The following is a 23,156-nucleotide window of genomic DNA, read 5'->3' as shown; positions in this document are numbered from 1 at the left end:
GGAGGTAACAACATTTCGCTTAATGCGCCTTATAGTCCGGTGCGCCTTATATATGAAAACATTTCGAAAATAGACCATTCATTGACAGTGCGCCTTATAATCCAGTGCGCCCTATAGTCCGGAAAATACGGTATGTGACTAATAGAGAGGGTTTCATCCTCCGATTCTATCTATCTAACTCTTCCATGTGAACGGGGTTGAAGCCGGTAGGGACATTGTGATTGGATTTAAGCTTCTGTCTGCGTCCCGCCAGTGGATTGACATTTTTCCAATATCACTTAAATCAGTAATGGAGTAAGAACATGTTTGACTATTAACTTTCTGTCTGTTAACTAATACATTCACCAGCAAATAGTTTTTAACTCTAAATATTACATAATTGACAGAATAAAATGATATTTTGTTGACAATGTGTCCCAGACTACTGGTTCAAGTAACTTTTAAATAATAGATGATTGAAAATAAGAGTTTTTATCAGTTGTTCACTCTTTTCCTTTTCCGATGGACCACTACAGTGACAGAGCTGAAAATAGGCAACTGAAAATAGGCATCTGAAATCTGTAGACGAACACTGTAGCTCGCCAGCACTCACCTTTCAAGGAAATGCTTACACTGTTACACTGCAGGAATAAGCTCACGTGCCATCCCTGATAAAACCCTCTTTCTGCTCGGCAGTAGCAGCGAGCCGCGTCTGTAGAACGATTAATATTTAAGCCGAACTTAAGGTCAATATGAAAAATTAAACACTCAAACATTGCAAAACTTTGCTTATCTTTGGCCATTTGATTTGAACATGCTCTTGCATGAGATTGTAATCAAAAGTGTCAATATTACTGTGGAAGGCGATTTACACTTTAAATCATGACGCTTGCCTTACGAAGGACGATCTCGTGGCGGTACATTTTACCATTACCATATGAAGGGCGAACCTGTCTCAATCAAAATTAGAAATCAATGTGTTTAACCGGCCAACATGCCAACTTTAATATTGTAAACATTTACACCTAGCAATGGTAAGAATAGATCACCACAAAGGAAGCGCCTGACAGAGTGATTTCCCACCCTGCCACACTTTTGACCCGGATTAAAATCCTTTGCTTATAGCAGTAAGAGAATCAAATAGTGTCTGTCAAACGACAATGCATCCTTTACAACTAGTGCTAATTAATCTTCGCCCACATGTCTTTCCTGCAGTAGCAGCGAGCCGCGTCTATTGGAAAGGGTGGCCAGGAGCTCAGGCTTCTTCAGCTGGCTCGCTCTCTGTGCAGACACACACACCCGGATCAACAAACTCTCCATCTGCAGCCTCTTTCAGACATGCACTGTAACCAGGAAATGCTCCGCCAGTTTTACATGCCAAAGCACCTGGAGTTGGAGTAAAAAAAACTAAGACTGACTCTAACTGTGCTCCGCTGATGAAGATAACATGACAGCTTAACGACATGTTGTTCCAAGTGATTGCTCATTCGGTGCATTATAAATAACTTCCTGCTTGGCCCGTGTGGACGTTATTAAATATCTTAAGAGCACTGCGACTTTAAGGGATCAGGCGATATGAAATCATTTAAACTCAAAACATTTTTGAACAACTAACTTTGATATATCAATATTGGCACTATTTTGTATTGTTGACTATCATTGCTCTCAAATGACAATGAGATTTGATAAATCACCATCAGTTAGTTAGATATTATAGCTAAGTGGGTAAAGGCAAGTGATAGAAAATATAACAGTCTTGTAAAATCAGAAAATGACGTCGCCTTACTGTAATGGAGTGCTTGAAATCAGGGAAACATGGAAAAAGTGAACAATATTACCATACCCAAAATGACAGACGATACCTGGTCTCATATCAAAATGTAGATAAATATCAATGTATGTTTGACGGTCCTTTTTTAACGGAATGCCTGAATCTTTATATTTTTATTACTTTAACTACAATGTGCAAGAGGAATAGATTACCATTCAAAAGTTTGGAACTGCCTGTCATATTGATGTCTTCCTTCTCTTCTTCGTTCAAATGGCTATTTGAACCAGGATCTAAGACTTTGCTTATAAGCAATGTAAAAGATTCAAATAGATTGTTTCTGTCAAACGAAATGTCTTATCCACATAAGCACACTGTTGCTACATTACACCCCTTCCTTCAGAACCCATTATCCTGTCTTTCACTAACCCTTAATCAACTGACATCATCATCCTACCTTCACTTGTTCAACTGACTTTGGCAGTTTATAACAGACTTGACTGTCCTGCTGTTATAACAGACATGTAAACTAACCATAGACACTTGCCTCTTTAACGGACTCTCGCTCTAGAATGAATACTTGGAAAAACTGGAATGGCTATAAGGGATCCCATAAGCCATCTGAATGTACCAAATCAAGCTTCTCTGGCAGGTTATTCCAAACTTTTGAGTTGTGTTGTCTAAATAAACTTATAGGGAAAAACAAATGCTGTATCGGCTGTTTTCCAATGTTAAAGGATGCGCATCGGGACTTCTTTCGTTTGAAAATTCAACATGGACCTGTTGAACAGAGGCCTATGTGTGAACGCCAAAAATACATCATTTAAACAGATGGAGGAACCCAGCAGCGTGACCGGCTCCATGTGTTAAAGCAGCCTTTCTCAAACTTTTTTCAGTCAGGGCACCTTTCAAAAGTGCATAAAATCTCAAGGCACCCCAATGTAAAATATGATTAAAAACAACACTGCATAACTGCATAGCCTAAACATAAATGCAAATGTCCTGTTTATTTAGACGGGACAGTAAAGTGCAACACGAACTGTGAATAATAATAATGATAATAACAACTTTATAGGAACTTTATCTAGCAGCACCTTTAAAAACACAGAAGTGCTTCACAAAACAATAAACCAGTCACAAATGTCATAAAACCACAAGTAGTAAGCAAGAACTCAACAACAAATTGAGACCAGGAGAACTCAAATGAAGTGCAGGATGCAGTTAAAATAAAATAAAGGGGGTAGACATGACAACAAATAAATACAATGAGATACAATGAATAAGATAAGAAAAAGATGCAGGTTTAAAAAATGTCATCATAGTCCTTGTTTCCATCCGTGTTTCCATCCGTGCCATCCGCACACCTACACACACACACACACACACACACACACACACACACACACACACACACACACACACACACAATAATCCACAATGAGAGAGGAAGAGAGAGAGAGGTCGACGTGCGCGCAGAGCGCAGGCACGCTCTCACACTTACACAAACAAGCCGCAATTGAGAGAGAGGAGGGGTTTTGATTCACCATCAGTGGGAGACGTCAGCCTGGTGCGACGCACACAACCGCCCTATCCTAGCAGGGATGGATGAGAGGCAGACACGGAGCTCCTGGTCCACAGTCCTCAGGCGCTCCCTGTTCTTGTTCTTGATGTATGTCAGGCTTGAAAAGCTCAGTTCGCACATATAAGTTGTGGAGAAGGGTAGCAAAATAGCAACAGCGCTACTTGAGGCCACTGGGTACTCTTTTTCCACTGATATCCAAAACCTGTCCAATTCCATGTCACCAAATCTCATTTTCAATGTGCGGTCTTCCCTGATCTCCATCAGTTGCTCCTGCGTTGGCAGTGAGAGGTCCGTTGCGCTCTCCAGTGCGCTTGAACTCCAAGGATCACGGACCCAGTCAAACTGAGCGTAAGATTCCGATGGAAAATAATGACTAAAAAATCCTCGAGAGATTTCAGATGCTGGGCTATGAGGGCAGAAAGTGTGCTGCTGTTTACATGCGCGTTGCACAGGGGAAACATATCCAGCCTGCCCTGTCCCACAAAGGAACGCCAGAGCGTGAGGTTTTCTTCTTTGCCTTGCATTTTAATGTTCAGCTCAATGAGGTGCTTAAAGATGTCAGCCAAATATACGAGTTTTACGCACCATTGTTCATCTGTGAGCAGCTCTGCATATGCATTTTTCTCTTCTGTCAAGAAAACTCTGAGTTCTTCTCTTAACTCGTACAATCGGCCCAAAACCTTCCCTCGCGACAACCAGCGGACGGCTGTGTGTAGCAACAAGCTCTGATGCTCTGCGCCCATGTCCTCGCACAGAATGGAAAACAGGCGGCTCTTTAACGGGCGCGCCTTTATGAAATTAACAATATCCACTGCTCTGTCCAGTACGTCGGAAAGTTCTTTTGGGAGCGTCTTTGCGTCAGTGCCTCTCTGTGAAGGAAGCAGTGGGTTGTTCGGATGTCTGGGTTTTGCGCTTTGGCCCTGCTAATGAAACCTCTGGCACAGCCAGTCATTGCAGCCGCACCATCAGTACAGATACTAATGCAGTTTTTCCAACTCAATCCTCCATTTTCAAGATACTCAGTTGTCACACGATACATTTCTTCTCCTGTCGTTTTGTTTGGTAGCGGTTTGCAAAATGAAAAATTCTCTCTAACATGGTCCCCAGCCACAAACCGAACATTTGCCAAGAGCTGCGCGTGCCCACTCACGTCTGTTGACTCGTCAAGTTGTAAAGAGAAATGTCCACTTGTCTTGATTTTCCCCAAAACCACATCTTCAATATCCACTGACATGTCGTCGATTCGCCTCCCTATTGTAGAATTCGACAGTGGGACCTTTGCTATTTCTTTTGCAGCTTGAGGCCCTAGCATTTTGTTCACGATTGCTGTACATGCTGGCATAATTACAGTCTCTGCAATAGTGTGGGGCGTCTTTGTTTTAGCCACTATTTCAGCTACGAGGTAGCTAGCTTCCAGTGCTTTCTCTGAGACTTTTGCAGATTTAATCATCATTTGTTTTTGACGGCTATGCTGACTTTTCATTCGAACAAAATATTCAGCATCCTTGTCAGCAAGTGATGGATCAGGGTGTCAGTGGTCAGGTGTCTTTTAAGTTTGCTCGGACCCATCCCTTCGTTTGACAGTTGCATGCCACATATTAAGCACAAAGGGAGAGGACATGCTGGATCCCCAGTACTGACGAAGCCAAATTTGAGGTAACTGTCATCCTCTTTTTAGCCTTACTGTTAGCGTCTACCTTTGTGACATTTGATGCAGGCTCAGGGCTGGTGGACGAAGGCTCGCATGCAGGCTGAGGCTCCATGTTACAGTCAATCATGTCCGGTTCTTTTGGGCTTTTCTTTTTAAAAAACGATCCATGCTGTTGTTGCTTGCTCTTTTTGAAATCAAATGTATTTTCGCGGTTAAATCAAACAATGCGCTGCGCTGGCATCTGACCCCGGTGGGCGGGTCCGCGAGTCAGATTTTTACATTTTAAATGTTTTAAAATAAAAATGATATATATTATCAACATTAATTTACAATGTTAGTAATCCATTAGTAGGTAAAATTATGTATTTATGTATTCAAATAAAAATGTTTTTGGGGGGGATTGTTTTTTTTTATGTCAGAATACGTAATTTTTTTGGCGGCACCCCTGACACAGTCGGGGGGCACCCCAGTGTGCCGCGGCACCCACTTTGACAAAGGCTGTGTTAAAGGCGTTGATTGCCGTTGTGTTTTTTTGTTGTTGTTCCATCTCTTTCTTTTTTTTTGATATTTTTTGGGGGCTTTTTGCCTTTAATCGGATAGGACAGTGGAGAGTGACAGGAAAGTGGGATAGAGAGTCGGGGTGGGATCCGGAAAGGACCACGGGTCGGGAATCGAACCCGAGTCGCTGCCGTACGGTGCAGGTGCCCATCTCTCTTTCTCTAGTATAACAAGTGTCTCTTTCTCTGCTCAACAGCAGTTCTAATTAAACAGGTTTATCATACTAGTCATGACTCGCTTCCTTCAGTGTTACAGATCCATTCATTTGATAAATATGGAGAACATTTCGCGCCTCAGTTCCAGTCCTGTGGTGTGACTAATCATTTGACATCCGGATTTACAAAGCAGCCTTCTCATAATTTGACTGTCAGTAATTATTAATGGGACTTTCATGGCTTCTTCTTTGTTTCGCCTTTGACCTTCCACTTGACTTACAGGGCTTTGACTTCTGAGTCACGGATTAAATGATATTGACATTACACTACATTACTTCTTCCATTATTCCTATATTATATTATCTGATTTATGTTAATGACCACCTTTTCAATGTTCTTCTTGTTTACTTTTTTCTGAAGTAGTCTGCACGTAATTCCTAATTCCTGACATCCTTTATAATTTGCTTAATGTTTTGCTTCTGCGGTAATGTAGCTCTCATTTTCTATTTACTTTTTCTTTTAGCATGAAAACCTAAATGCAGGTTTTTGGGAAAATTGTTCTCATGGTTGAATTTTTTAAATAAATCCAAACAATAACATAGCAATTACGCAAAACACATGCAGTTATGAAACATCACATAACAAAAAACAAACAAATATCACTCTTGTTGATTTAATAACAAAATAAAAACCCCCAAAAATAAATTCTGTTACATGTTTGGGTTTTATGCGCCTCAGTTTCATATGTTAATGTGTAGCTTAAGCTGGGATATAAAGCATTCTAGTTGTGTTCAGATCATTTGCGTCACATTTAAAGATAACAGTTGTTTTGTATTCATTCTTTTGTGCAGCTATTTCTCTGCTACACTAGGAAATCTGCCTTGACTGGCCCAAGGTTATCAGTGTGATCATGATTTTGAATGACTTTGAAGTATTTTACAGAAAGTCATCTTATCTCTGCATGTTGAGAGCTGTTCTGACCTGTTTGAACTTCCCAGCAGGTGGCAAATTATACTGTAAATCTGCACCAGTCCTTCATAGAAGATAACCTAAGATATTATCAAAGATTCATATGGATGAAAGGATAAATCCGTCTTAGAAAAAGAAATCATCTGCCAGCAGACAATTGCTATATGCTTACCAATCTGTGTGTATGTTTGTGTTTGTGCCAAACAACCTAACCGGTGTCATGTGTCGACCTGCTGACTGGTTAAGTAGTTGTTGTTGCATGATGGTCTGCACTGGTTTTTGGAAGCTGAGGGCAAATTAAAATCCTAACACAATTATATGGCATTCGTTTAGCTGACACAAATGAAGGAGGGGAGATGGAGAGAGAAAGGGAGGAGGACGGAGAAGGATAAAGGGATGCAGTGTGTTTCCCAGAGAAATGTTCTGTGGGTAGTGGGAGGAAGTGCTGCAGTATGTCAGTTGTGGTGGAAATCAGTCGTCAGAAGTGTGGATTTGTTTGAAGAGAGGTGCATTTGTGTGATTGGGAAATACTATAGATTTTAGAGCTATTTTGATTCAGAAAACTTTCAAAATGTCCTCAATTTGCCTTAAGAGTGGCGGCAAACACTCAAGTCTCGTACTTCAGAGCCACTCATCATACCAGCAGACTTGAAATCAAGGCACACTTCATGCAGTTTAAAACATGCCTGCCTGCTGCAGTTCTGTTGCTTGGTGCTTTCTCAAGAAGTGCTCATTAAAACAACCTCACACTCAACAAACGGGTTCATACAGATTGGTTGACAATCTGGTTCAAAAATCCACCAAAATCTGGCTTCTATCACGGTGAAAAACATTGGTTAAATACACTTAGGGGATGGATTAATATCCAAGTAGGCGTATTTGTCGCTTTAAATTACATTATTGGAGGTATTTTTCCCGGCAGAAACGTTATGATTAAGCAAACGCAAAAACTTGACAGAGTGGTGCAGTGGGGAAGTATTTTGTTTTTTTAGAACCTGTATCATAAGGTGTCCCTTGACAAAAAGCTCAAATTAAATGGACTGAAGTAAAACGTACACATTAGGCTTTAAACAAACCACATCTCGGTCACATAGCTGCGCGTCACCAAGGCTAAGCTAAAGGCAGCTTATATGCAATAAGATGAAGTTTAGTAGTTCCATTTATTAGATGGCTTAGTTGAATACTCAATTCTTATTGGTCAATTCAGAGCATGAGACACGTTGTTAATCCAGTAGTGCAGACCGCTGTCAAGGACTATATTGACCGTTGTTAAGGAGGATCAAGAGAGACAAAGGAAAAGAGGTTAAAAGACGGAGCGCTGGACGTCGGATAAATCACCAGAAGAAGACAGACAGGAAGTGAACACTAAACGGAACACGGTCTGGGCTCTGCAAGGTTTAAGGACTTGTAAGTGGATCAGAAACTGTGGACTACAACAGTTACAGAAAACCTCGATCAGTGCTGCTGTAAAGTTGTTGTTGTTGTTGTTGTTGCAGTTCCAGCTGTTGGTGCACCGTGGAACAGAGTTTTTTTTCTTAGAGGAAGAAATACGATCATTTTTGAGTCAATAAAATAATTTCATTTAGTATTGGGAGTCGAGTGGTTAGTTTGTTTAGTATCCGGCAGTGTAATAAGCGGATCAAGATCCCTTGGATTCACGTCGGGCTCCCTGATCAGCCTGTCTGGTGTTCTTTTCCCCGTAATGACCGCCTCGCTGCACATTATCCCTTACTTATTCTATTTCATAGAACAAAATGTGGTAATCTTTTCAGCTTGGGTTAACCACAGACCATGTTTTAGGCTTTAACCAAAAACACGTTCAAAGAACCGTTGACTTTGAGGCGAGGGAACCTGAAGTGATAAAATGCTAATTTTTTATGACTCATTCCTGGCAGAGTGGCGCTGTCTCTGTAAGCTAGTCACTCGTCCTCATTGACTTATTACAAGTTCAAATATAGTAGAATAGATGTGTTGCTTATCCAAAGTGTACTTCATTTTCACACTGCTCTCCCATTGGTCTTCAGTGGGAAATAGATCAGATAAATAGGAAATGTGAGGACACACAAGCCACACCCAGAGATTCCTTGCATTAAAGTGTGATGTCCATGTTGGGATAATGTTACTTATCCAACATTTTGTGTTTCATGCAATCCTGAAGTTAGATTAGATTAAAAAAACATTTCAGGAATGGAGAACGTTTTAGCTTTTTGGTTACATAATTGTAATTGGAGCTTCATCACTAAAGGTTGTTCTACAGAATCCAGATGGATGAACGTGGAGGCAGAAACACAGATGGATTGGAGATAATGGAAGGGAAACAAATGGAGAGAAGCAATACATTGACAACATTTACTTCGCATCTATTTTTATGATTATAAGTAGTCTAATGGTAAACATTTGAGAATTGCAGGAATGTATTTATTACATCATTTTTTCATAGCCTCATCTATGAAGTGAGACCGTTTGCAGAGACAACTTATTTAAAAAGGAAGCGAAGGCTAAGAGGGAAATTATGACCTGAAACTGTCTATAATCATCCATCACAGTTTGCAAAACCATTTCCTGCTTCAACTTTGACCCTTTGTACTTACTGAAGTTGTGTGCACACAGAGTTCTTGTGCACTAGAACTGAAGATGAAATCAAGTTGTTATGAATCAGAATTGTTCTTTGTCTCTTCCTCCACAATCCTCTCTTTTAGTTAGCTCTGTGATGTTAGCAGTCGAGTTTACCAGCTGACTGAACAGGGAAAGAATTTCTTAGACACACACACACACACACACACACACACACACACACACACACACACACACACACACACACACACACACACACACACACACACACACACACACACACACACACACACACACACACACACACACACACACACACACACACAGGAACTCTCTGCCAGTATCCATGCTTTGTGTGAGGCAGTCTGTGATATGCTTTGTTGTGTCTACATTTCAAAAGGGAGATCAGATAAACTTTAGAAAAATACCTGAAATCAGCATTAAAGAAAGTGGTGTCCAAGCTCAGAAGAGAACCTTAGTAACCTGTCAATCTGTTATTCATTCACACATTCTTTTTGAGTCATTTAGCAGGCACTTTGGAGAGTGTTATGTGTTGAAAAGAACAGAAGTGGTGGTGTGACTGGTGCTCCACATTCAGCTGGGATAGCTGCAGAGTGAAAAATGGACTTGTTGATGTTAATGAAGAATGTCATCTCAAAGCTCAGTTAGCCAGATCTCTTGCTCTTCGTTTATGCTGAATCACTGTTGCTTAATTTCCTCATTCACCATAGTTTGTTTTACGGAAATGAAAGAGATTTCCTGTAGGTTAAGTTTAGGTGTTTCAAATTAGTTTTAGGAGATCATACGCAGGCACATTTCAGCCCACAACCTGTAACTGACAGAGAGATAGCGGGAGCTCCTCTTAAGGCAAAGTGGAAGGGAATTAAGCTTCTCAAGCATGGGAAATGCAGCAATGGTTTAACAGGTGAAAATGGTGAGTTCTCACGGATCAGGAGATAAGCAACGGGTCTTATCGCACAGAACATGCTAGAATTGATCAGTTGTTTATTTATCAATAGGTTGTTGTTTTTATTTATTTTTTAAATGTTGACGACATTGCAATGCAGCAACACTTCTTTTTGTAATTTTTCTTCGCCATTAAGACACATGCTGTGGTTATACAGTGGTTCCCAGTCAAAGGACTTGCGGGGCAGCAGAAAGCTTTATCTTTACATTTAATTGCTGTCGTCACTAATCACTAATATAACTTATTTCTTGAGCGACATGTTGCTGATATTCCTGTGACATGAGCAAATGTCAAACACTTCATTAATATGATGAGTCAAAGGCAAATGACCAGGAGATTTTCACTGAATCTGCAGCACACATGTCGATGACGTCATACTTTGTGTGTGTGAGAAATACTAGGTATAAGTGTGTGAGAGCCATATGTGAGGTATGTGACGCATACTGTGTGTGTGTGTGGTGTTGCTGGGCGAAAAGCTCTATAGTTAGGTCCCTCCCTATCTATCTCAAGGTTACCATGGGGACAGGAAGTAACGGTGTGTGTGTGTGTGTGTATACATATATATAGCTATCATGATCTGTGAATTGATAGTTTTTTAGCAAACTGCAGTCGGGTGAACAGCGAAGTAAAACTGTCGGCACCTCTTCCTCTCTCTCTTACTATTCCTCTCCCTCTGTCTCGCTCGCGTCAATCGACAGTGTTTTCAGTCATGACGGAAAGCTGAGAGCTGATGAAAGAAACTCCTGGAACGACAGACAGACAGACAGACAGGCCTCCGGCATCAAGATCAGATTGGTGTGTGTGTGTGTGTGTGGTTGTGTGTGTGGTTGTGTGTGTAATTCCTACCTTACTGTCTCTGTGTCTTGTTGGTTTGGGTTTGTGTGATATGTTTTCTTTTCAGCTGGTGTAATCCTCCGTACATGTGCATTAATGTGTGTGTGTGTGTGTGTGTGTGTGTGTGTGTGTGTGTGTGTTCTATCATTTCTATATCTGTGAATGGGTTTGTTTTCTTAATGTGTGAACGATTCCTTCTGACTCTTTCTGTTTTACTGTTGTGATAGTTGTTGTTCTCAAATATGAGCTCAGCGTCTAAAAGAGGACATTCTGCTCATTTTCAGGCTCATATCAGTACTTTGTGTCTCTACTGGGACATGTCTCCATGCTTTAATGTTCAAAAAGCTCTTTATTTTTCTCATACTGCCTGTACTGCAGCACCTCTTTTACCCTCTGTCTGAAACCAGAGAACAGTCTGATCTGATTGGTCAGCTAGCTGGCTCTGTTGTGATTGTTCAACTGCTTTGAGATGTCCCACCTCTTAGCTTATCAAGTACAATGTGTTTGAATATGAGCGAGAGTGCTACTTAGTGATGTCATTATGTCAAGGAAGTAAACAAAGTAGTCCAATGGAGGCGTTTCAGGGAGTTTGTGGGAGAGAAATTTCCTCTGGAGGGAATTTTGGGATTTTAGCCTTTGCAGACCATTTACAATCACAAAAACGTATATAACACACACTGTAGGAAAAGGACAACTGCAAAAAGAAAAGGCGCAATATTTGGTAAATTTAAAATGTGTTAAAATATCCTTCAACAGATGGTAGCAACAAAACCATTGTTTTGTACAGACCCTCCTAAAAAATATCACAGCATTATAATTTTAATATATTTAAGTGATTATGTGAATAATGTTTCAAAATCATTCTGTCTTAAATCCCAAATCTAATCCCAATTACAATATCCGTGAATATAACCGCAACTAGTTTTGTCTCGTATTTTGCTCATGCAGCCCTAGTCTCATGAGCTGTTGCATTGTATTGTCAGTATGATTTATATGTTCCCATGCTGTGGACCTACAGTACAGCCTCAGGAATAAAACATGGACTATTCTCACAGCACTACTGACAGAAGAAGTGTAGTGAGTAGTTCACTGTGAACCAAGAGTACAACGAAAGAACTCATGCAGACCAGAAAGCATGTCCTCAGACTGAAATGATAAGAGATATGTTTGATAAGATGACAGTAACACGGTAACCGCACATCAGTTTGGAACAGGGTTCAGGGGTAAACACGTTAAGGATAAAGTTTTGTGACACATTTAGATTGAAAACCCGGAATTGAATATTTTGGCATGATAAGTTGATTTAAAAAGTCCCTTTTTCGTCAGACTTCCGTAACTAATATACCGTCAAAATGTGAATGTGCTTTACAACTACATCAGTGTGGCCTCCCAGGATGGTAATGTTGGTCTGTGCACCATTTTGGTCTAGACTGTGTACTCAATAATGGACAATAATAATGGCAATATTGTTTTTAATACAAAGATATTAATATAATCTTAATAAACTAGTTAAAAAAATAATGTAATCAAAATCTCTATTTTTGTTGACAAAAAAAGCCTATGTAATAATATAGCATTTTTTAAATGCAGCTGTTTCTATTTCTTTGCTGCACCCATCATATGACGAATACAGTGGAAGAATTATTCATAAAAATGGTCAATGTGTAAATGTTCTGTGAAAGCACAATGTTTGGATGTGATATGTTCGCAATATCGATATTGAGTTATTTCATCAGAAAAATTATGTTTTTTTTCTCCATATTGCACAGCCCTAACTTCAACTAGACTTCATTCCAATGATTATTGCAGTCTATCCTTGTCTGATGGCTTCGTGGCATTTTCATTTCCTCCCATGGTTCTCACCGGCTGTCTTTGTGTGTCAGTTCTTCCTGCAGGACACTAAAAGCAGCAACGGGACGTTCATCAACAGCCAGAGGTTGAGTCGCGGCTCGGAGGAGAGTCTTCCCTGCGAGGTTCTCTCCGGAGACATCATCCAGTTCGGCGTCGACGTCACTGAGAACACACGAAAAGGTACATTTGAAATATATTTACAAACAGTAATATAATACAATACTAGTGATAATAGTACACAGAAACAAGGTTCAAAATGTAGAAATGCTAAGAGAGGAATACATAAATTTTTGTTAGTGAGGTACAACAGAACTATTATGCTCCCTACTCTACCAGCCTTTTTGTTAATAATGCACACATACAACCCTGAAATAATTACACTTGACTAACCCTTAATGGTACCTTAAGGCTCATTGTGTAAAGGTCATGGACTATACTGTTTGCATACAAAGAGCAGAGCAGATATTGAGGTCAGATTTTCAGCTCCACTTATACCGCTTTCATTCTGGAGACCAAATGCACATCCTGGCACACACCTGCCTCCAGATGAAAGTCACTAAACCATTATGTTTAATGTATATTAGGCATGTCTGGCTATTCATGATGCGTAAGTGGTAGAATAAAATGAAATGAATTTACTTTTAACTATATGGAAACATATACAGCTTGAAAAAAAGAAAGTGAAAAGCTACTAGATTCACTGAATACATTTTATCATTTATCATTTTGGCCAAAATGATAATTACAATTATTTCGATCAGTATTTGCATCATAACAATTTTTGTATTATTTATTGAATGACACATTTTTTTTGTTGCTCATTCACATTTAAATAAACACAGCGTTGCTTTTATTTTGCTTTCATAAGAAGGGGGACTGCACCATTTTGAAAGAAAGCCATTGCAATATAAATGTTTCTGTAGTATTGCAATATGAAAATCACAGAAATAATTGCTAAAAAAATCAACATAAATGTAGCATTTTTAAGATTAAGAACCGATCTGGTTCACTTTTAGATCAGCATTAAGAGGATAAATAATGTTCTGCTCTACAAACACATGTGGGATATATGACTGATCAATCATAACCAAACATAAAGCACACAACCACCAAGCATGGTTAACAAAACGACTTAAAAGTTAGAAGACGGGTCGGGAAACCACCTTCACACTGAGGACAGCCCGTGACAGGAAGCAGGTCGGGACGGGGGCAAGGTGTACTGTAACGAACACTCTGAAAAGAGGGACAAGCTGATTAACTATAGCTGGGTGCAGACGACCGCAGAGCCAGGATGATGGCTTGCTTAAAGTCAAAACATCTGGCTGGTTATGCTGTGGTGTTATCACATAATTTAGCAAACAGTACATAACTACTGGTGTTGATAGACAGGCGAGTGTGTGAAGTACACTTGTGTCTTTGAGAGGGACAGAAAGCCATAGGAGAGAGCAGGAAGAGCAACATGACAAAGAAAGAATTATGTCGACGGCTTACAATAATTACGAGACAATTTGTACTGGATGCTAGCGATATAGTCATTTCATACATCGTACGTAGATCGTTGAGTATATCCAATTTAAAGCCCAACCCTATCATGAGACGGAAGACGTGGCTGGCTGTGCTCAGATGATAGAGTGGGTTGTTAATTTATTTGTAGAGGTGTAGGGGTTAAAATAGCTGAATGCTTGTGTCCACATGTGAAAGATTACTTGAATAAGTGACTGAGCCAGGGTATATTCAGGGGGAAACTCTCTCTCAGAACAAAAGCATCTTCCAAATGAGAGTGAAACACACACCAGCCCTGTGTGTTTCGATCTAATATCACAATGATTGACATAATCAGTGAACTTTGTGTGAGGTTATACACCCCCACATCAATATGACACAAAATGGGTTGTAGCATGAAGATAATAGCTATCCGGATATTATTAAAGTAGTACAAGTATGAAAAAAGGGAGTAATGGAAGCCAACCAACTTTTATACTACAGCTGAAGTGTTCTCCAGTCCCCATGGTAAAAATAGTATGTATAATACATGAACTCTTTCCTTTTCTAGACGTGCTACTAATCTTTTTTATAATACCCACTGTCATATTCTCAAGCTTCAGATAGCTTACCAGGTTGTGCCATTTCAAATATCTCCATTCTATGTTAGGATTCTACTTGTGTTTTCCAAAACTGAATTGATAGATAGATTCAGTGATGACGGACACTTCCAATTTATCCTGATGTGATTTTTATAATCAGCTCTGAAGTGTTGGGCGATAACATGATGGTTGTCTGTTTGTGTTTCCAGTCACCCATGGCTGCATCGTGTCAACAATCAAACTGTTCCTACCTGATGGGATGGAGGCACGGCGGCGAAGCGAGTAAGCACACTTATTGGTTTAGACTCATCATGAAGATTTCACATTGATCACTGATACATTGTAAGGAAAAGTTTCTGCTCATTAATGGAAAATGATTATCGGTCATAATGAACCAGTTACTGACAGTTGTTTGCTTGCCTTATTGCCTGCTTACACACACACACTGCTGTATGGTTACAATAAAACATTCTATTCTTTTATTTTGACCTATTATTGACTAGTGTCGGATTATATATTGGTGTTTTTTGTATTGGCGAGGTTTTAGTGTGTAAAAGTTACTCTGCATTCTGACGCTCACCTTCTGGAAGTATCCTCTCTTCAGGGATTTGTCTCGCACCTGACGGAAGTACACGTAACCATAGTAATGGCCCTGTTCCCTCTGCAACACACACACACACACACACACACACACACACACACACACACACACACACACACACACACACACACACACACACACACACACACACACACACACACACACACACACACACACACACACCAGATTTCTTCTTGCATAGTGATGTGATTAGTGTCAGTCTAGTTGTTGATGAGGACATTTTGTCAACAAGCTGTGGGGGGAATAGAGTGTGTGTTCATGGTTGGTCTTGCGATAACCATTTGAATACTTCTGGTGTTCATTTGATGTTCACATATGTTCATGCCGAGTGTTGGGGAATGAAGGATGTTGTGGTTACAAATGAGAGTATCAATCATAGTGTGTGTGTTAAATGCACTTAAGCTGACCAGCAGCTGACCCAGCATGAGCTTCCTACTGTACTGGGAGTCCCGTGTGTGATTGTGTGTTGAGATGCCGGGACATGGTGCCATGGTGGGCAGCGCCATCTGCCCCCGCTCCGGCTTTCAGTCTGGAAAACACAGAGGAGCATCCTGGCCTGCGTGAATACAGACAGAAACATAAAAGTGATGCATCTGCTGTGCTCCTGCTGTCTGTCTTGGCAGACATAGAGTTGGTATCCAAAACTCTATGACCACTTTGATTTCAGCTCTGATCTTGGTCTCTTATGGACCACACAGTGGATTTTAGTCTGCATTTAACCCATCCTAGTATTAGGAGCAGTGTTGTCAAGTTACTTCCAAAATGTGATACAGTACATATCACTTATTACTGTCTTTTTAAAGTAATAAGTTAGATTACATTATTACTGTCTCTGAAATGTAATGCGTTACACTACTTTTGAGTTACTTCCACCAAAATAACTGCAAAACTACATGCTCGAGACGCCACTGGCGACAAGTGCAGTACATTGCAAATTTGTTTTGGACCAGATGGATCAAAGAATATCTACCACTTTTGCAAGAAAGACAGCAATGGAATCGCATTAAAAGGAACTTCATACCTGGAGACATTGTATTAATTATGGATTCAAATGCACCTCGTGGATCCTGGTTAATAGCAAGAGTTATGGAGACGCGTCCTGGATCTGGAGGACTAATTCGGAGTGTTCTTCTTAAGACAAAAACCAGCCAGCTGGAAAGACCTATAAGCAGAATATGCCTACTGGTGCCTGCCTAGGAATAAGAACATAACTGAAGATATATTATTAAGACCCCCCTGTCTTCTATCTCAAATAGAATATGAAGACTGACTTTGTCTGGCTCTTTGATTTTTTTGCTGTTTATTGTTATTAAAGATGCCCATAACAATAGGGGCCGGTATGTTAGAGCCAGTATTTTGTTTTTGCCTAGTAAGGCCACCTAATTGTGACGTTTGTATTCAACTCACTATAAAGGACTACAAATCCCACAGCGCCGGGCTAAAAGCCACAGTGATGGGCAATCTGTGTGAGAGACGCCGTCAAGGAACAGTTTTTAACCTTACAAACCGTACACATAGTACAAGTACCTGTTGTTATTATTTTATTTTATTTTTGCTTATTTCTTTTGAATATTGTAAAGGCCTATTTTCTTTGTTGCGTGTGCAAAAGTTTGTTATTTTATTTTGAGCAAACACATCGCAACATCATCCAAACCATCGGAGGCTAAGCAACTCTTCAAAATGTGAGTAACTAAAGGAAAGAAAACGAGTTAGAGCTGTCTGTTTAAGGCGTCTATTGGCTTGATAGAAATACAAGGAAGGAAGCCACGACAGCTAAAATGTAGTTTATTGCAGCTCATTAATTCATTCATTAATTATCTGTGTATCTGGCAGTACATGCTGAACATCAGGAAAAGAGCTAGAAGTTAAACTCATGCTCCGTTTAAGTCGGCTGAATTATATTTGACACCGGTAACATGACGTCTCTGTGTGTTATTAATAACATGTTAGTGGAGCCTCTGCACGGCCCTGTAACCTGCTGTATATGACCAAGTCTCTATGGCAACGTTAGCTCACCGTGTCATTGGTGTGTTAACGGGGATTTGGCTGACAAGCTTTCTAAAAGCCGGAGATTCCACAGAGGACAGAGTCTGCATATCTTCAACACTCTGCCACGAGTCTCTGAACTTCTCAGGGTTTAAGAGGCATGCTGACCGAGAGAGAAAGTTACCCTCTGTTGCTTCGGCCTGCGCGCACTCCTGTCTGTTTCTTTTCTTTTCTCCGAGCCTGCAGCTCTGCATTGTGACCCTGCAGCTCTCAACCACAAATCTGTTTCTGCAGCCCTCTTAACCAATAGTAAACAGGCTCACTGAGTTACTATTCTACCTGAACGATTGTTCTCTGGTGTCGGAATGTCTCGCAATGTTTGTGAATTCTTAGAAACAAAACACCACGTCATTTTGGGTTAAAATGTGTTGCAGCTGCATTACTGAGAATTGTAACGGGTATTATATTACCCACATTTCAGAAGTAATGCGTTATATTACTGCGTTACAGCAAAAAGTAATACATTACTGTAACTCTGTTACTTTTGTAACGCGTTACACCCAACACTGGTTAGGTGCAGTGACAGCGAATTATGTCTCTTCATCTGCCTAATGCTTCACCAGCTGGTCTCTAACCGTCTCAAGAGCAGTGAGAGTGGAGCGTAGTTGTGCGGCGGGCAGCTAAAGCAGTGAACCAAAAATAAATGTAAAGCTGCCATTAACTCAAACCTCACACTAGGAATGACGGTTAATGTCAATATTCCCAAGTTAGCTCAACAACCAACTTGGTTCTTCTTTCAGGAAAATGTAAAATCGGATGAAATAGAAGCACTTTCCCTTTGAGTGTTGACTCGGTACACTTTCACTTTTCAGAGCATTATAGTTTTATTTTTGGCTGCATTTCGATCCAAGGATTTGATTGATCAGCCACTGGAGATTATTGGCTGGATTTTTGCTCTAAATACTTTGATCGGAGCTCCGTATGAAGGTCTTCCAAAGAAGCCAATCGCATGAAGCACTGATTCCAACTGCAACCGTTTCAATACTCAGTAGCCTGCTTTTAAAGCTAGATTTAAAAAAAAAATCCTTCTTATTGGATTCCCCATCAGGTAGAAAATCCTTTGTCGTTTGCGCTCTACTTACTGTCAGGCATCACAGTTGTGCTGAAAATACCTAAACGAATAAAACTGATGTAAATGGACTGAATTACAGTAAATATACTCTCCACTGAATCAAATTCATTTTTAATGAATGGAATTAGGTATAACTTAAGTATAAACACACTTTACAGAGAGAATATGGATGATATTACCCCATCATAGGCTGATGTATCAGTGATGCCACCCACCATCACACATCCACAATAGTCTGCAGCTCTCTATGAAGCACAGCTGGAGGGGCAGTGATGTAGAGCTAAATCAGATGGATTTATTATTAGCTGAAGAATGTGTCTGCTCCCCGCGTGTGAGCTTTAGCCATCTGGAGGTTGACCAAATACAGTTTCATACAGTCGTCCTCTGTGTGCCAGCGACGGATTTAAATATCAGACCAAATATGTGTCCTTTGAAAACCTGATTCAATGTTATCATTCATTACTGTAGGTGTGAACCTGAAAACTCAAGTTAAAAAAGTCAGAAAATCTTTAATAATAATGAATACTATTCTAACATTCTCACACATAAAAAAAAAAAGGAAAAGTACCGGGCCATCATATTTATCTTGCCCTTTTTGAACGCATGACATTTACTATTACTATTCAAATGATCTCTTCCTGAACGTGCAGAACATTTCAGAAAGTCATCCCGTCTATCTCCCATTTCACCTCTGTATCTCTAATAAAGGCACCATCAATATATTTCAGAAAAAAAGGGACTCACGGAAACATAAAACAAAATGATAGTTTGTGAACACTCCTACATTGCTGTGCATTCCATTTAATGCCACAACCTGCTGTGACATCACATATGGGGGCGTGGCCAGAGCAGTTTGACAACATGCTGCTTTCCTTTCACAGTTCCAGTTTCTGTACAGGAAACACAACTTCTTCTTTTATCTGGTGAAATATAATTCAACCAGGTAAAATAGGACTGATACGACTGAAATATAGAAGTAAAACTATCAATATGAGTTTTAACCACTATTGTTTATCTATGGGACCTTCTGTTTCTCTTATCAGTAATAACCTGCCATATTTCCTTTAAAACACTCACACACACTCTCACACCCTTTTGTGAAGTGGTTCAGAAGGTGTTTCATATTCAGAACCTTTGTGGAGCTTTTGAATGCCAGCTTGTAAGTTGATGATACAAATGATAACCCTGACCCCTCATGCAGAGCCAGGTTAGTTATCCCGCGCACCTTTACCCTCCTACAGACCATAAAAGCCATCGCATTGCAGAAAGAGGCGTTTGTTTCCTTGCACTGAGTAGCAGGAGGGGTGGAGCGATAGTAAGTTGCACAAGTTAAAGAAGGAGAATCAGCTGTTTGGCTCAGAGGAAGAGGAGGAGCAGCAAAGAGTAGAAAGAAACAAAGTTGTTCTGGAATGACTTTAATCACGCTCTTTAACAAGGAGAGAAAATGAAGTAAGAAAGGAGAATCTATTTTCCCACAAGCCGAGTCAGGCTGAGATAGAGGAACAGTGAACTTTGTCCTGTGACAAATCATCACCTGACGCACAGGAAGCAGACCTGACAGGTAACGTTTCTGCTGTCCACCATCTGAACCAGGGCTTTTACACTCGTACGGTCCGTATCAGGCTCTGTGTTGTTCATCAAGCTTTTTTTAGATTTGTTTACGACGATATGTGGCGCCTAAACTCTTTACTCTCATGGGTTTTGGCACTGAGAGATCAACATGCTGTGAAGAAATGAAGCTGGAAGTCTTCAGTGGTTGACATTTGTTAGAAAACTTGCAACAGAGTTTGTTTGGTGTGGTATGCTCAGACAACTGTTGGGTTTGTTATTCATGCACTCTGCAGATGAGAACACGCAATTATACTAAACCTGAAGTGTGTTTCATTTGTATCTTTTGTTGTTGCATACAGTAGTTCTTGCTTTTAAAACAGGACGGAGTGTGTTTACATCTTGTGACTCACAAGTACAGAGGTCCTCCAGGATTATAAAGTGATTTAATAAGCAATAAAAAAGGATCCTTTCCAAAAGAAAATGTGTTGCTTTTGATAATGTAAGTTATCTTTCCAGGAGGTAAACTTAAGGAGGGTTTTTTAATGAAATATAACACTTTAGTTATAGTTCTTCCATGAGATCAAAAAAACAAGTATCTAAATGTATTCAATTTGTTATGATATGAAAAAAGGACTGTATTTTCGTTTTTTTGGCATCTTTGTTGATAAACCATTTATTAAGTAGTTATTAATTCTCGAATAAGTTTGAGTGATTAAAAAGCTGTTCTACATTTAGTTAAAATACAAAAACTATACAATTGAAATGTTATAGCAATGACCCAAATTAATATTTTAGGATGAGGATAAAAATGCTAGAACGTTTATCAGCTGTTGGTACTTTACAGTTTTTTTACACTCTATATACATATTTCAGCCAATGCCAACAAACAGGACGGGTCAGAATGTTCTTTAAGGCAGCTTGCACATCATAAAGCTCTCCACAACAGGTCTGAGTTGTAGAAATATTTTGAGCTGGGCACAGAAACTGGAAACTCCTGACAGTGTTTTCCATCATCAGTCTCTGCTGGACCGCACGCAAAACACTCTGATAGATCGTGTGTGTGTGTGTGTGTGTGTGTGTGTGTGTGTGTGTGTGTGTGTGTGTGTGTGTGTGTGTGTGTGTGTGTGTGTGTGTGTGTGTGTGTGTGTGTGTGTGTGTGTGTGTGTGTGTGTGTGTGTGTGTGTGTGTGTGTGTGTGTGTGTGTGTGTGTGTGTGTGTGTGTGTGTGTGTGTGTGTGTGTGTGTGTGTGTGTGTGTGTGTGTGTGTGTGGACGGACTTGGTGTTCCTGTGAGCCTTAGTCAAAGAGCTGTGAATTTAGGTCATGTTATGTTGTGGGTTTTTTCCACCTTTTTTAATGTGTGTTATTTACTGAACAGTGCTTGCCTGGTCTTGGCGTTTTGGTGAGGACGGAAGATAAGTGAGTTACTTTATGAAGATAGAGTACGCAGTAAACACCTGCTGGGAAGCTTTATCTTAAATTCAGTTTTCAGGACATAAATAATGGTTTCTGTTCCCTGGCAATACCAAGCAATAAACTCCAGGGCCCTTGGATAAGCCCCGAGAGAAGCCAAACTCTTTTTAAAATTCACAATAAAAACCAAAGTGTTGAAGATAATTACATTTTTTTAGTAGTAGTAACGTCTAAGCTTTAATGCTTCAAAGGTCTAGAGCCTGCAGAGATTCAAACGCAACCACGGACTGTTGGAACTGAAAATCTCTTCAATGAGTAGGTTATAGTTCAGCAGAGTAAAGACATTTTAAAAAAAGTATTTTTATGCCAGTATTTGTGCTCATTCGATGAGTAATGAATAGCTGAAAAACATTTCAGTTTTATGTGGAAAAAAGGTAATGTTTTCCAGGTACAAAAGGAGAAGAAAGACAATCTAAAAACCAAAGAAGAAACGTTGACATCGGCATGAGCTGAGAAATTTGACTTTTTCAAATTTGACTTTTTCAAATTTTTCATCAAATTTTACTTTTTCAAATTTCTCAGTAACCCTATATTTTGATATATAGGATGCTAGCATTTGCCAATTATTACTAAACATAGAGTACAGCTGAGGCTTAATGTCCTAAATGATGGGCATAACTCTTAGTGTTAAATGGTGACCTGCTGATGGTGCTGGCTAAAAAAGTGAAATTCTCTGTTTCATAAAAAAACTAAAATGTGTAAATTATGATTGAGCTGGATTTAAAAAAGTTCAGGATACAGTGTGTGGGAATCATCAATGTCAGGAGAAAATTGGATGACAATCCAGCAACAGTTGCGGAAGTTCTTGACCAAAGTGGTCAACCTTCGCCAGACAGACTGATATTTCTATCCCTAAAGCCATGCTGCAGGTTCCACTGTTGCCTTATTAAAAGGCATATATCTGAAACATCCGTGCATCTACACCTCATCAATTTAGGTTGTGTTAGACCCCCGGCTTACAAGTTGTCAAATCCCTACCATGCCATGATTAATGCCACTTTGTTTTAGGAACTGGCAAAAAATAAATCTCATTATGGACATGGGTCTCCCGCTGGGATGATTCTGTTTGAGTGACAGAGCTGCTGCAGGCTGTGGTGATGAATAATACACCATTCTGCACAGTGATTGCCTCGGTGATGAAAAATTAAAGCATAACAGACCACTGTGATTTAATGAATGCAGCAGAAACAAATATTTGGAACGACGCAGTCAGATGGAGTCATTAATGACAAGAGTCTAAAAACAGGTCCACAAAAACGCTTAATTGCTGTGTAATCATCAGCCAATCATTTGAGATTGGAACGAATGGCCAGAATTCAGCTAAAAATCAAATTAAGATGGTGGAAAGTTCACCAATAGTAGTTCACTAGTAATTAGTTTATTTCTTGCCTCGGGTGTACTTGTTTCACTCAAAAGCACAGC

At 39.9% G+C, this 23,156-nt stretch overlaps 1 protein-coding gene across 1 annotated transcript in view; it reads left to right on the top strand.

Moving 5' to 3' along the window:
* The window catches only part of slmapa (sarcolemma associated protein a), a 65,197-nt gene that overhangs the window by 11,146 nt on the left and 30,895 nt on the right, over nt 1-23,156 (top strand). The window contains 2 exon segments of the mRNA XM_063910524.1: nt 12,921-13,068; nt 15,182-15,254. Coding sequence (XP_063766594.1) covers nt 12,921-13,068; nt 15,182-15,254 — 221 coding nt within the window.

Source organism: Eleginops maclovinus, chromosome 20, assembly GCF_036324505.1.
Source record: "Eleginops maclovinus isolate JMC-PN-2008 ecotype Puerto Natales chromosome 20, JC_Emac_rtc_rv5, whole genome shotgun sequence".
Classification (NCBI taxonomy): domain Eukaryota; kingdom Metazoa; phylum Chordata; class Actinopteri; order Perciformes; family Eleginopidae; genus Eleginops; species Eleginops maclovinus.
This window is presented reverse-complemented; position numbering and strand designations above follow the sequence as displayed.